The sequence below is a fragment of the Thamnophis sirtalis genome, unplaced genomic scaffold (genome assembly GCF_051295495.1).
Source record: "Thamnophis sirtalis isolate CommonGarterSnake01/CBP01778 unplaced genomic scaffold, rThaSir2_p1.2 scaffold_12, whole genome shotgun sequence".
Lineage (NCBI taxonomy): Eukaryota > Metazoa > Chordata > Lepidosauria > Squamata > Natricidae > Thamnophis > Thamnophis sirtalis.
In genome coordinates, this window is record NW_028261392.1 from 16,578,025 (window position 1) to 16,592,232 (window position 14,208).

At 42.2% G+C, this 14,208-nt stretch overlaps 1 protein-coding gene across 1 annotated transcript; it reads right to left on the reverse strand.

The window, feature by feature from the left end:
- Window positions 1-10,517: 10,517 nt before the first annotated feature.
- Window positions 10,518-13,398, reverse strand: SLITRK1 (SLIT and NTRK like family member 1). Its single transcript, XM_087726285.1, has one exon. The coding sequence runs from the start codon at window positions 13,291-13,293 to the stop codon at window positions 11,218-11,220; it is 2,076 nt and encodes a 691-aa protein (XP_087582411.1). The 5' UTR covers window positions 13,294-13,398; the 3' UTR covers window positions 10,518-11,217.
- Window positions 13,399-14,208: the final 810 nt, after the last annotated feature.

The following is a 14,208-nucleotide window of genomic DNA, read 5'->3' on the forward strand; positions in this document are numbered from 1 at the left end:
GAGAGAACAATGAGTAGCAAATCTGTATAAATCATCACAAGTCAAATTGAACACCCAGTCAGGGAAGGATGGCTATGAATAATTTAGAAAAATAGAAATCATTTTGTTTAGTATTCATTAACCTTCCATTAGCTTAAAATCCATTTCCAGCACAACTTATTCTGTTTAAAGTTTTTTTTTTTTAATAAAAAGAGAGTCCAGTAATTCATTTTGGTAAATGCAAATGGAACACTTCAGAATTAAAAAAAATGAATAAATCACAATGCCACTCTTTCCTCATTCCCAGAAATATAAAACAAATGGGAACCCTAAATACTCTATATCAGAGAAAAGATAGGTTAGAATCTGCTATGCAAATCATATTGGCAAAAAATATGATTTCTGTAATAGAGTTGTCAAAATCTAGAATGCTCTACCTGTTTGTACTTCTATAATGTCCTGTCAGAACATTTCAACCTCCAACAATTCCAAATGGAATTTCCTCGCCTCCACAAAATAATTCAAATAATAAAAGGAAAAGGGAGAATTATCCATTCATAAAATATTTTGCATTAAGTGGTTTAAGATGAAAACAGAGGGAGGGTGACAGTGCATGCAAACAGGTACAATTGTACTTAGAATAATGATCAGGAATGAAATTAATCAGGATAAATTCTGGTATAATTTGTTCATGTCTCAGAGACAGGGCTCGGTGCTGTAAGAAGCATATACAGTATATACATAGATATAACATACATTCAAGATTATCTACATTTGTCCATTGCAACTGGCATTTTGAACACTGTTTAAAAGATGTTTATTTAACATGTGTTGTGTAATTGTCTTAATAAGGTTTAGCTATAAAAATGAATAACAGGGTAGATGAATCCTGAAAAAATATAGAATTTTAATAAGAATTATCTTCAAGATTTCTACAACACCCTCTTATCACTCTTGGTTAACAGAACTCATGAATTTAATGCAGTGGTCAGAGTAGACTGAGATGGAAGCTATGTAATAGCTCACTCTTTCTTGTCTCTATTTCAGTTTGTGAAATTGGCATTTCATTGCTTTCCCACAAAGTCCAGAATATAATTATAGGGAGGTGATAGATGATAGATAGATAGACAGACAGACGGATGGACGGACGGACAGACAGACAGACAGACAGACAGACAGACAGACGGATGGACAGACAGACAGACATACATAAGCAGGTGGGTTGCTCCCAGTTCAGCCCAGATTGGGTGAACAAGTAGTGGCGGTGGCAGGAGGCTCTGCCCACCCGCCCGGACACTTCTTCACATGCGCAGAAGTGTTGCATGCACGTGTGAACTGGTAGCAATGGGATTTGCAACCCATCTCTGGATAGAAGATGGATGGATAGATGATAGATGGATAGATAGATAGATAGATAGATAGATAGATAGATAGATAGATAGATAGATAGATAGATAGATAGATAGATAGATAGGAGAGATTATAGTTAGTTAGAGAGAGAGAGTTTTGAGAGAAGATAGATAGATGATAGATAGATGCATAGGTAGGTAGGTAGGTAGGTAGGTAGGTAGGTAGGTAGGTAGGTAGGTAGGTAGGTAGGTAGATAGATAGATAGATAGATAGATAGATAGATAGATAGATAGATAGATAGATAGATAGATAGATAGATAGATGATTGATAGATGATAGATGATAGATGATAGATGATAGATAGATAGATAGATAGATAGATAGATAGATAGATAGATAGATAGATAGATAGACAGACAGACAGACAGACAGACAGAAGCCCACTTTAGCCTATTTTAACTAAAGACACTGGGTGAAATGCTATTATCCATCTCCAAGTCCACATTTAGGTATTTTCTCTATGAGAGAATATAATTTAGGCTCAGAAGGCAAGTATATGACAACGAAAATATTTACAGTAATCTGCCAGATAGTGAAAAGAAACACTGCTTTCTTAATACCCCACCACCTTATTTTACTTCTTTTATTATCTGACCATTTGGTAGGAGATACAATGAGCTATTCCAAACAGCGTGTAAAACAGGCCAGTCTAAGGCACTGCTTTGGTGGCTCTAGAGAACACTCTTTGAGCAAAAATCACCAGAGTATAAGTACACAACTGCTCTGCAGCATATTTTATAGCACTGAAAATCATGGGGTGGGGGTGTGAAAGGGGAGGGGATGATGCAAGAGAAATCCACTTCAAATATTTTTTCCATTGAAACTGAAATGACTGAAAACTGCAAGCATACAATGTCATGCCTGGTGGGCATGGTGGGCACAATGTAGGACTGTAGGTGCTTGTCAATTTTGTTTTATAAATAAAGCTTAAGAACCCTACTGGGTCCCCAGAGACATTTTAAAAAATGAAGGAGAAATTGGTGGTTTCCCACCATTTAACACAATAATAATAAAAAAGGTAAGATAAGCAAGCAGGGAGGGTTGTGGCCCGCCAGCGGCCACCAGAGCTGGCAGCAGATTCAGACAGTGAGATGGTTCGTGAAGAACATGGGCCAGTCCTGGAGTCTGGAGAAGGCTCTGATGAGGGCTCTGTGTCAGAGCAGAGAGGGGACCAGAACTATATACCGGTTATCAGCTGCCTTCAGAGTCAGACATCAATGAGGCAGACAAAGAGCTGGAGCCTGTTCCCAATGTGCGCATGCACAGAGTTGCCAGATGAAGGGAACAGCTAAAGAACAGGGGTCGACTTGGGAGTAAATCCACAGGTGGATGATGAATGGCCCCTCCCAAAGGAAATAAAAGAGGAGCAAAAGGGGAGTGAAGTTTGCAAGAGACAATTAGTTCGCTTAATTGGCTTGTGACTCTCCTTGAATCCTTGCCAAGTTTTGCAGATATTGGCCTGGCAGCTCTCCAAGCTAGATAAGGTCTGTGACTGTAAATCCTCCCTTAAAAGACTTTGCTGGGTGTGAATGAGCAGAATTCACAGTCAATTAATAAAAGGGATTTTTGAGTTTGTTTCATGCTGTTGGGAAGCCTCGGTCAGAACAGGGATCCTACATAAGTAAAACATAGCAAACTGAAGTATCTTCAGACACATTCCTTAATACTACAATGGCACTGATCATTTCATCTGTTCATAAACATCTGCAGCTGTACATAGCACGCACAGACCAACACTGATGCTGATTTATAAATTTAAGGAGCAATGCAATCTAGTAAAGTGAGAATGAAAACAGGGTGGGTAGGTGAGTGGGAAAGAATCTGGATTCTGCCGGTGGAATCTGAGGTCCTGATACGCTGAGAGATCCCTTCCATCTGGATGTGCTGCTGGAGATGTGTGGGGCTCACATGGAACACAAACAATCAATTCAGACACTCCGTTGTAGGTTTTTCTTTGGCTGGTTTCCAGCAGAGCAATAGCAGTTAGACTTATATACCGCTTCATAGGGCTTTCAGCCCTCTCTAAGCGGTTTACAGAGTCAGCATATTGCCCCCACAGTCTGGGTCCTCATTTCACCCACCTCGGAAGGATGGAAGGCTGAGTCAACCTTGAGCCGGTGAGATTTGAACCACTGAACTGCAGATAACAGTCAGCTAAAGTGGCCTGCAGTACTGCACCCTAACCACTGCGCCACCTCGGCTCATACAGCAAACTTTTGGCTGTTCCATCCATAAAACAAGTCCTTTCCTCTCCTTTTTTTTCATCCCACAGCTACCAGAGTAGGTGGATTGCCAATCGACCTTGTTTTCTACCAACCAGTCAACATGCAGAAAAGTTAACCAAATGGATTATTATTATTTTTTAAAAAGCATTAACAGCAAATCCAATAAGAACCAGTAGGATACAGCTCAGTTGCTTTCATTGAAAGGACAGCTACCTGAGATTTGAATGCATACTAAAACTCCAAGGGCTTGTACAAACTGCCCATAATTTGGTGACAAGGAGTCTCGAACATTAAAAAACACACAAACTATGTCTGGAGACTAAAACACATGAAGAACAGCTTCAGGATTTGGGTTTGGCTAGTCTAGAGAAAAGGAGGACTGGGGGGGGGCACAATATTCCAGTATTTGAGGGGTTGTCACAAAGAGGAGGGGGTCCGCCTATTCTCTAAAGCACCTGAAGGCAGGATTAGAAGACTTCCAAGATTCCTTCCAATCCAACTCTATTATGATTGATAGTTGTAATTTTAAAAAAAACTGATATGGATCTTTAAACTTGGCCCTTAGTAATGATACAACCAACATAATGTCATAGTCATCCAGTAGCTTTTTATATTGAAAAGTTCATATAACTAATTTGTTTAACCTTTGAAATCTCTGGTTTGCTTCCATTCATTCTCATAGGTAAAGCTATATAGATGAGAAATTATATGAAAATAAGGACTAGGGGTGACATGATAGCACTGTTCCAATATTTGATGGGCTCCTACAAAGATACAGGGGTCAAACTACTTTCCAAAGCACCAAAAAGCAAGACAGGAAACAATGGATAGAAACTAACCAACGACTGAAGCAATCTAGAACTAAGTTCCTAATGGTGAGAGCTGTCAACCAATGGAATGGCTTGCCTTCAGAAGTTGTGTATAGTCCATCACTGGAGGCTTTCAAAAAAAGACTGGACAACTATTTTTCTGAAATGGTATAGGGTCTCCTACTCGAGCAGGGGATTGAATCAGAAGACCTCCAAGGTCCCTTCCAACTCTGTTATTCTATGATCTACGTTCTATATTACTATACCATACATTTAGTCCATGGGTGGGTTCTATCCAGTGTTACTGCTGGTTTGCTCATGTGCGCACTTCATGCACATACACAATTCAATAGAAATTGTTCTGAGCATGTGCAGAACTCCAAAACAAGATGATGGTGGCAGTGACTATGGCATCAGGGGAACTGGTTCAGAGGTGTGGCTACCCTGGGTCACTGCCAGTTTTGCGGCCTCGGCTGGCATACCACTACTGGTTCAGCTGAACCGGGCTGAACCATTAGGAATCCACCTCTTGTTTAATCCTTGAATTACCATAATCAGACAACTTTAGGCATTGAAACAACCAAAAAGTTCAATTTCATTAAGTAAATTCTAAAACTTTGAGAAAATTATCCCAATACATAAAACCAAAGAAATCAGAATTAAGTTTGATAGGCATGGACCTTGAATAGGTCAATAGTGACACAGACATGCATGTAAACACAGAGATGCATGAAAGAATCCATTTATACTCAAGTGGGAAATCTTTTCCTCAATAGAGGTAGAGGCCTCAGACACAACTTGCCCATGATTGAACTCTACCTATATAACAGAATCTTCATTGACATAGCAATAGCAATAGCACTTAGACTTATATACCACTTCATAGTGCTTTTACAGCCTTCTCTAAGCAGTTTACAGAGTCAGCATATTGCCGCCAACAATCTTAAGTCCTCATACAAACACAAGCAGACAAACACAGAGAATGTTTACATTTGATTTAATTTAAAGGGGGGGATATACGTATGAAACAGCCTCTTAGATTTGCATCTGACCCCAAATCAGATGAGAGCAGTCAGCTTAATGTCATTATTGATGATATTATCGTGTCACATATCAATACAATATCAATATTGATATAAAATAAGCTCATTACTGATTAACTCAAGATTGACAGAGTTTGCCATCCTTCTGAGGTCAGTAAAAGAATACCCAGATTGTTGGGGGCAATATACTGAGATTGTAAAGCCAGAGGTGGTATTTAGCTGGTTCTCTCCAGTTTGGGTGAACCAATAGCGGCAGCTGCGGACGGCTCTGCCCACCTGCCCTGACGTAATGCGCAAGCACTGTGCAAGTGCAGAAGACGGTGTGTATGCTCACATTTGAGAACCAGTAGGGAAGATAAGTGAATCCCACCACTGTGTAAACCACTCAGAGATTGTAAAGCGCAATGGAGCAATATATAAGTCTAAGTGTTAGTGCTAGTACTATTTTGAGATATGATTGGCACCTGAGAATTCCTTTGTTGCAATCAGACCAAAGTATCTTTATTCAGGCATGCAACAACTTGCATAAACATTCATTCTTATATTATTTATTGATTATCCCTTGGCCATATCAAAGCATTTCAGACACAAATTATTACTAAAATCCGATAAAAAAAAATTATAATGGAACTGGATCAAACACAATTTAAAATCATAAAAATGATTTAAAATGAAATTGGAATAAAATACAATAATTTAATATATAAATAAAATATGATAAAATTATATTTTAGTATCACCCCTATAGTCTACCCCAATCGGTCTTACATATGCCGATCTCAACTGAACCATTTTGTTTAGGTAGGCAAACAATCTTTCAAAGGAATATTTATGACTACAGACCTTATCTATCTTGGAAAGCTGCCATGTAAATATTTTCCAAATGAGGAAAGACTGGGCACAGTGTCTCTGAGATTCACGGACAGATCTTCACACACTTGAAACCAGGTTAAATTCAGCAGGTTCTGGAGAACCGGTAATGGAAATTTTGAGTAATTCAGAGAACCTGCAAATACCACCTCTGGCTGGCCCCAGAGTGGGGAGGGAATAGAGATTTTGCAGTATCCTTCCCCTGCCATGTCCATCAAGCCACAATCACAGAACTTGTAGTTAAAAAAAAAAAATCACCACTGTTTGAAACTAATCTAATGACCAAACAAACAAATTGCTTCCTGCAAAAGCCCCCTCCCCTTTCACCCCTCTTTTGTTTCCTATGGGAGAGGCCAATTGCCTTCCACTTGTGATTTTACTCTCAAGTCTATCCTGATTTCTGAGTTGTTCTTTTCTTCTGGCAACTCTGTGCATGCACACAGTGGGGACAGGCTCTAGCTGTTCCTCTGCCTCACTGCTGTCTAGCTCCATAGGCACCTGATCAGTGCCAGATGGCCTTGATCCTGTCTCTGCCTCTGATGCAGAGTCCTCGTCCGAGCCTTCCCCAGCCTTCAGGACTGACCCATGCTCCTCCCCAGCCTCCTCACTGTCCGACTCTTCTGCCAGCACCACTGGCCACTGGTGGCCCACAACACCTAATTCTTTTCCTAATCTATCCAGTGCCTGATATGATATAAAATCCATTCACCTTTCTAATAAACATGAGATGCTTACACATATTCAAGCATATAGTCCTTATAGCAAGAAATAAATTATGACTTATCCTGGCCTCCTAGCCAATGATTTGTCTCAAGCCATACATACAGAAATAAGCCATCTTTCTTTTTATCTAACTACCATACCTGGTATTATTTAAATCCCTTTTACATTTGATGGATTGGAGGCTGATTCAACTGGAGGCAGCATCCTTCTCCAATACACACTTTTATAACTTACAGTGTTTCGTAAAATTTGAAACACAGAGGAGAATGTATATGTACTGATAGCTACACATAAAACCATAACGGTGAAAACATTTATGCTTCCAGTTGCATAAATATTATGGAAGCAGTTATACTTTGTCAGGATGAATAAAACATTTATGCAGTTTAATAATAAATTTGACTGAGATAAATTGAAATATCTCTCCACATTAGTCTTTCACTGCTATTATCCCTTGTATCTATTTCTTTTTCTGATGTATAAAAACCCATGAATATACCGAGCAGATATGCAAAGATCCTTACAGAATAGAAACATAAAATATTTATATTGTTTTGCATGCTACTGATCCATTAATTCTGCTTCAGTTAAATCTAAGTTCCCTTCTAAAAAGTAAAAGAACTTCATAGTACAATTTGAGGATGAATAAAATCTGAGAACTGTACTTCCCATTTCATAAAAAAATGATTTCATTTACTTCTTTTATTTAAAACATACTGCTGTGGCAACAATAAATCATTGTCTATATTTTTTTCACTAAAACAAAAAAGAAAATACCCAAATAAAATTCAATTCATTTGATATTTTTTTTAAAAAAAGAGAGAAATATCAAGCATTATTGTAATCTGTAAAGCAATGGACATTTTGTTAAATTTCAGGTAGGATCTGTGTTCATAAAGTAGCATGAAAGAAATACAACAGTTGTATTTTGATTGTTTTTCTGCCAGTTCTTTGCAGATTTAACCAACCATACATTTAAAAGCTGCTTGTGAATAAAAAAATGCCGGCACTTAGAGGGCCCTGAAACTAACTGATTGATTGATTGAGCACAATTTTCTTTTAAAATTGAAAACTAAAGTAACTATTCTCTCTCTCTCTCTTCTTTTACTTTATTCCCACGATTTATTTTTGTAATGTTCTGATTGGGGGAAGAAAAAAAACCCTGAAACAAGGTTAGGGAGGGTAAAGGGAAAAAATGGTGAAGGGTCTTTCTAAATAACTAGAGCTTCTTCAGAGAAGCAGGAAATTGTATCATCATCACCATCATCATCACTACCTCCACCACCACCAACACATTATACCAAGAGAATGAAGCAGTGAGACAAGATTAAGGAAATCTACCAATGCTTGACTCATATAGCATTGCTATCTCTACAAAGGTCCTTTTATGTTGCAGCTTCCTTCCCCCTCCCTTTTTGCATGTTAACCAACTGGTTTCGGATACCTTATTTGGTCATTCCTTCCTCTCCTTCTTCTCTTTGCTCCTCTTATAAACACCTGGAGCAGAAAAAGGAGACACTCCATTCTCCTATATGTATTTATTTTGTTTAGTGACCCAGGCTCCTCCTCTGCCCCCACTCCCCTCCTCCGTCCCCCACCACCCCAATCTGTTCTCTGAAGTTGAGCTTAGTTAGCCCATTCCAGTCTTTTCCTCTTTAAAGAAAAAAAAAAAAAAGGATTTCTCTGCCTGCCGAAAGCCAGAAGCAACGTGACTGAAATCCTTCATTTCTCCCCTGGGATTTCGGCCTTCGGAGGCTGCAATTGATTTGCGGGGTGCTCTCTGCCTCTGCATGTATTCTCTAGTTAAGGGCCAGCCTACTGTGCAAGGAAAATCAAAGGAGACGGTACTGAAGTCAGAAGGCAGGAAGGAGCGAGAGGGATTTGTTTCAAGCCCAAAAGGTGGCAGAATTCAGAGGGTGGGAGGGGGAGAGAGAGAGAGGTTAGGAAATTCCATTAGTAATTAGTTTTTTTCAGGGGGAGGTTTTATTTCCTCCAGTCTGTCTGTCTGTCTGTCTGTCTCTCTCTCTCTCTCTCTCCCTCCCTCTCCCTCTCTTTCAGAGATACTGAAGCCCAATCACCATCAGTAGTCCCACTTGTCAATCGTCATGCTTGAAAGAATCGCTGCCCAGCGAAGTCAGGTCCTCACATTAATCCGAGGGATCTAAGCCCTAGTCGATTAAATCAAATTGCCATCCAGCTCTCTAGTTTATCTGCAGTGTGCAATCACGGCAGTCTTGGCACCAAAGGCAATTTCCCAGTATTAATCAAAGGATTTCAGTGCTGCATTCAGGCTAGGCAAGGAAAGGAGTAGCAATTGACTTCCGAGAGAGAGAGAGAGAGAGAGAGAGAGAGAGAGAGAGAGAGAGAGAGAGAGAGAGAGAGAGAGAGAGAGAGAGAGAGAGAGAGACAGAGAGAGACAGAGAGAGACAGAGAGAGAGACAGAGAGAGAGAGAGAGAGAGAGAGAGAGAGAGAGAGAGAGAGAGAGAGAGAGAGACACACGGTTTTAAGATCACAAGGAATGAAAATGAAGTGACTTCACCATCGCTTTCAACCTACATTAACATGAAACAACCCCCGGTTGGTGGCCGTTAAAAAAAGCGACATGAGGGTGAGGGGGGGGGGTACATTAAAATGAATGACCCAAGCCTTGAAAACATTTTCACTTTAATACTGAAAAAATATGCCATTATAAAATCCTTGAATAGAATTAGTAAGTCTTGCTTGCTTTTTCTTTTAACTTCAGCTCATATTTTTCTCCAAATAGTATTATGTGTATATAGATATATAGATATATTTCCCAGAGTCTGATTTACAAGAACACAAAAACCTCCTTTCATTCATCTCCGCAACTTAAGCATTCAAGTGGCATTCACTACTCATGCTTAACTGCTCCAGGCTTTCGGTTCTGTTTGGTTTGGTTCTGTTTCTGTTTTCGTTTTTATTTTTTTTAAAAAACCAACCAAAGCCAAAAAAACGAGACAAAATCCAAGGAATAACATATTGATCAACAGAGAAAAATACCTCTAGGGTACTTGCTTTACATTCAGATGGAAAGGGATTCTGGAGATGTCAGTTTCCAAAAGAAGCTTTAAAAAAAAAAAACAGAAGCAAATTCATCCCCTCCTCCCTCCCTAAAGAGAAGGGGGGGAAATTCCCCATGAAAGTAAATTCCTCCCCCGCCCCTCCCCCCCCAGCCCAAAATGCAAAAAACTAAACCAGGAGGATATAAACCATGCAAACATGTCTTAAATAAAACCTTTACAATTTTCCTGGTTTTTCTTTTCTTTCTTTCTTTTTTTTTTCACAGTAAAAGGATGATCTCTACTGCCTATCAATCACACAAAAATAATGGCGAAATGGCACTTTCTTTCTTTTTTATTCTTATTATACTGTATCTGTATATAGAAAGTTTTGATACGATGGAACTTATGGGGAGGGGAAGAGGGAGGACGAGGTGAACTGGACGCAGCTTCCTTTTGGGGGGGCCGAAGCGTCCCTTGGGTGGTTTTGTATCCATGCGAACCATGCAGCAACTTGGGTTGGTTTGTTCTAGATCAGAGTTATTCTATTTACAATTACATTCATGCCTTCGTGCAACTGGGCTCTCCTGCCTTGTTCACAACAGGGAGGGCACAAGCAAGAGCTTCTGTTCCCCCACCACACATAAGGGCCAATATAAATCCACAATCGGTTAGGAATCAACCTGCAGGAGAGTGCATTCACCCTCTTTCTCTTGCTGCAATAGGAAGCCAATCTTGGCCTTTCGGTTGGATCTATTTATTTCTTTCCCACTGGTTATACAGTGTAGAGTTTACACAACCTCAGGTTGAGGCTAGGCAAAACATAATAATTAAAAAAAAATCAAAATAATAACAATACTTTAAAAAAAGGCAGGCCTCCACTCATCGTCCTGGCCCAGGTTTGGTGAGCGGGTAGGTGTTTTTCACCAGAAGGTAGCTTTAAGTGAGCTAAGCCCCATTCCCTTCCTGTGGTCCAATTCACATCAGCGGACAAGATGGGCAGAATGCACAGATCAGGGGAAAAGAAAGCTCTGAACCACCGAAGGGAAGTTGAGGTTGCTAGCTGCTGAAAGTTGAACTGATTGCCCATACACAGATGTTACATGTTTTTTTTTTTAAACTTTGAATTTTGTAGTCTCAGTCTGATAGGGAGTGAGAGCCGCAGTCATACACTCTGTGGGCTCCATCTGTACTATAGGGTCCATTGTGCCAGTAGGAGGAGTCACATACTGTCTGTAAAGAGTTGATCTCTGAGGCAGAAGAGTTGGCATCCCTCCTTTTGGAGCGTTTCCGGTTCCTCAGGATGAAGACGAGCATGCCAACCACGGTGAAGGCAGAGGTGACAAACACCAACAAAAGGCCAGGCACCAGCACTGAGATGGAGACCCTACTAGTCTCCAAGTAGGAATTAGAGTGAGTCCCAGTCTCTGCCAAGCCAGTGCTGTTCTTATGGGTGGAAGTCAAAGTGGGCATGACTTTGAGCTGAGGGCAAATGGCCTCATTGGACAGAGATTCAAAGTCCTCCTTGAAGAACTCTTCTGGGGTCTCACACCTTAAGTCACTCATCATCACCTTTGGCCTCAGCATCTCCACCCACTGTTTGAAAGGGACAATTGGACATTTGCAGTCCCATGGGTTGTCATGCAGATCTATTTGGGTAATGGAGGTGAGCTGATCCAGCACTCCTGCCACTGGCAGATAAAGGAAGTAATTGTTGTGGATGCTGAGCTTAGAGAGGGAGACTCCAGCAAAAACATCAACTGGCAGAGACCTCAGAAGATTGTTGTTCAAAATCAGTACTCTCAGTTTAGGCATGGCATTAAAGGTCCCTGGCTGGATGAGTTGGATGACATTAAATTCCATATTTAGGTATTCTAGGTTTTGCAAACCGTTGAACTTCTCTCGAGAGAGTATGTCTAAATAATTATTGTCCATGTAGAGCCACACCAGCTCCAGCAGGTTTTTGAAAGTATTGTTTTCCATAGTGGCAATGTTGTTGTTGCCCAAGTCCAATAGGTTGAGTTTCTGATAATCCACAAAATGGGACTTGCGAATGGTGTGAATCTTGTTGCCCCTTAGGAAGAGTTCATGGAGGTTGGATGGCTTAGGTTTCAGGTCCACCAGGCTGCTGATGTTGCCATCATTGCAGTTTACCTTGAACCCTCCAGGGATCTGGTGGCAAGTGCAGGTGGCAGGGCAGGGAGTGCTGCTGGAAGACTTGCCTTTCATGGTGTGGATTGAGCTGGCCACTGTAGGTCTGGATTTGATTTGCCAATTGACTGGGATCTTGGTACCTCCATGAGGGGCAGAACCTGGCGTGGCAGCATCTTCCTTGCCATGGATCTTAAAAGGAGTGGGAATGGGGCCAGGATCACAAGTCTCCTCTTCTGCAGGGGGAGCTGCAAGGCTGGAATCTACCCGGGTTTTCCTGCACAACTCCTGTTCGGTTGTCTCGTTTAAATCCTTCCCCTGCAAACGTGTGGGAGCTTCACAAATCACCCGGCCGATCAAAGCATTTTTGGGGATGTTCTCCAGCCATTCTTTCAAGGAGAGTAGATCGCAGGTACAGTCCCAAGGGTTGTCCTCCAGCAGGATCTCAGCAATGCCTGGGATCTGTTCCAAAACATCCTCGTAAGGCAAGGTTTTCAGGCGGTTACCTCGTAGATCCAAATGGGTAATCGGCACATACTGGAACACGTTGGCAGGTAAGATGCTGATCAGATTGTCGTTCAAAATCAGCACCTCCAGCTTGTTTAAGTCCCGGAAGGCTCCTTGGTCAATATCCCTCAATAAATTAAAATCAGCCTGGAGGTATTCCAGATCATCGAGCCCCAAGAAAGTCTGCTTGCGAAAAGACTTCAGCTTGTTGTTGTTGATGTGCAGCCTCTTCACCAACTGCAGCCCCAGGAAAGCTCCCGGCACAATTTCGTGCAAGCCGTTGTTTTCCATGTGCAAACTGACTGCATTGTAAAAGTTAGCGAACTCATTGGGGAAAAGGCGCGTGAGGGAATTGCCGTGCAGGAACAAATGGTAGAACTGGGACGTGGGGGCCGAGAAACGCTGCAGGCTGGTGAAGCCCTTCTTCTCGCAGTCGACGTGCAAGTCGCCTTCGATCTCGGGGCACGAGCAGATCTTCTCTTTGCAAACGTCCCCCGTAACATTCCCGGCAGCCAAACAAAGAGACGTCTCCAGCAAGAGGATCCAAAGCAGCATTTTTACACCCAGCGAGTCATTCCCGAGCTGAAACGCACAGAGGGGGGAAAAAAAAACTACAAGGCAAAAAAAAAAAGGCTTCTTCTCAAGCTGGAGCCCAGTCAAGTTTCTTCCAGGCACGGAATGTCCGAACCATCGTCAAAAATTAGAGGGGGGGGGGGGAGAGGGGGGGAGGAAAGGTTTGGTGGTGGTGATGGGAGAGGCAAAAAAGGAAAAAAGATAGAAGTTTTTTTAAAAAAAATACACAGTTGTCTTGGCGAAAGGGGAATGCAGTGAGGGGGGAGAGGTTGAGTGGCACGGGTTCGGTCGCCTTTTTTTTTTTTCAGCTCTCTCTCCCCCCGCAAATACTGCAACAGCCCGGACTCCAGTCAGGGATCATATCCACAAAGTCTCCAGATACACCCGGGGAAAACAGAAGAAGAAGAAGGAGAGGAAAAAAAAGAAGGACGAGGAGAAAAGTTGAATCCCCCTCCCGCTTCATCAACTCCCCTTCGGTGGCTTCCCCCCTTCTTCGTCGTCGTCGTCCCCCCGACCCCAAAGCAACCCCCACCCCACCCCCACCGAAGCAAAGTCGATCTCCTCGAGCTGCTGGGCTTTAAGGGACGGTCTCGCTAGGAATCGGCGGGAGAAGAGGCCGCTGCTGCATCCGCAGGAGGGTGGCAGGGCTGGAGGGACGGAGGTGGGAGAAGATCGCTGGCCGGGCGCATGGCTTGGCTTCGGACTGACCTTGCCTCCCTCTCTTTCTCTCTCTCTCTCTCTCTGGAGCGCGCAAAGCCGGCCCTTCGCCGCTGCTGCTGTGGTCGACGCCGGGTGGCCGGAAGAAGCCCTTTGGGTGCTGTCCAGTTCCCCTTGGTGCTGAAATCACGCCCCAGCCTCACGGCGGGCTGCCGAACCAATGGCGCTGCGAAAATTCTG

Excerpts from the sequence above, each read along its gene's own strand:
- SLITRK1 (XM_087726285.1), bottom strand. The coding sequence starts at position 13,293 with ATGCTGCTTTGGATCCTCTTGCTGGAGACGTCTCTTTGTTTGGCTGCC.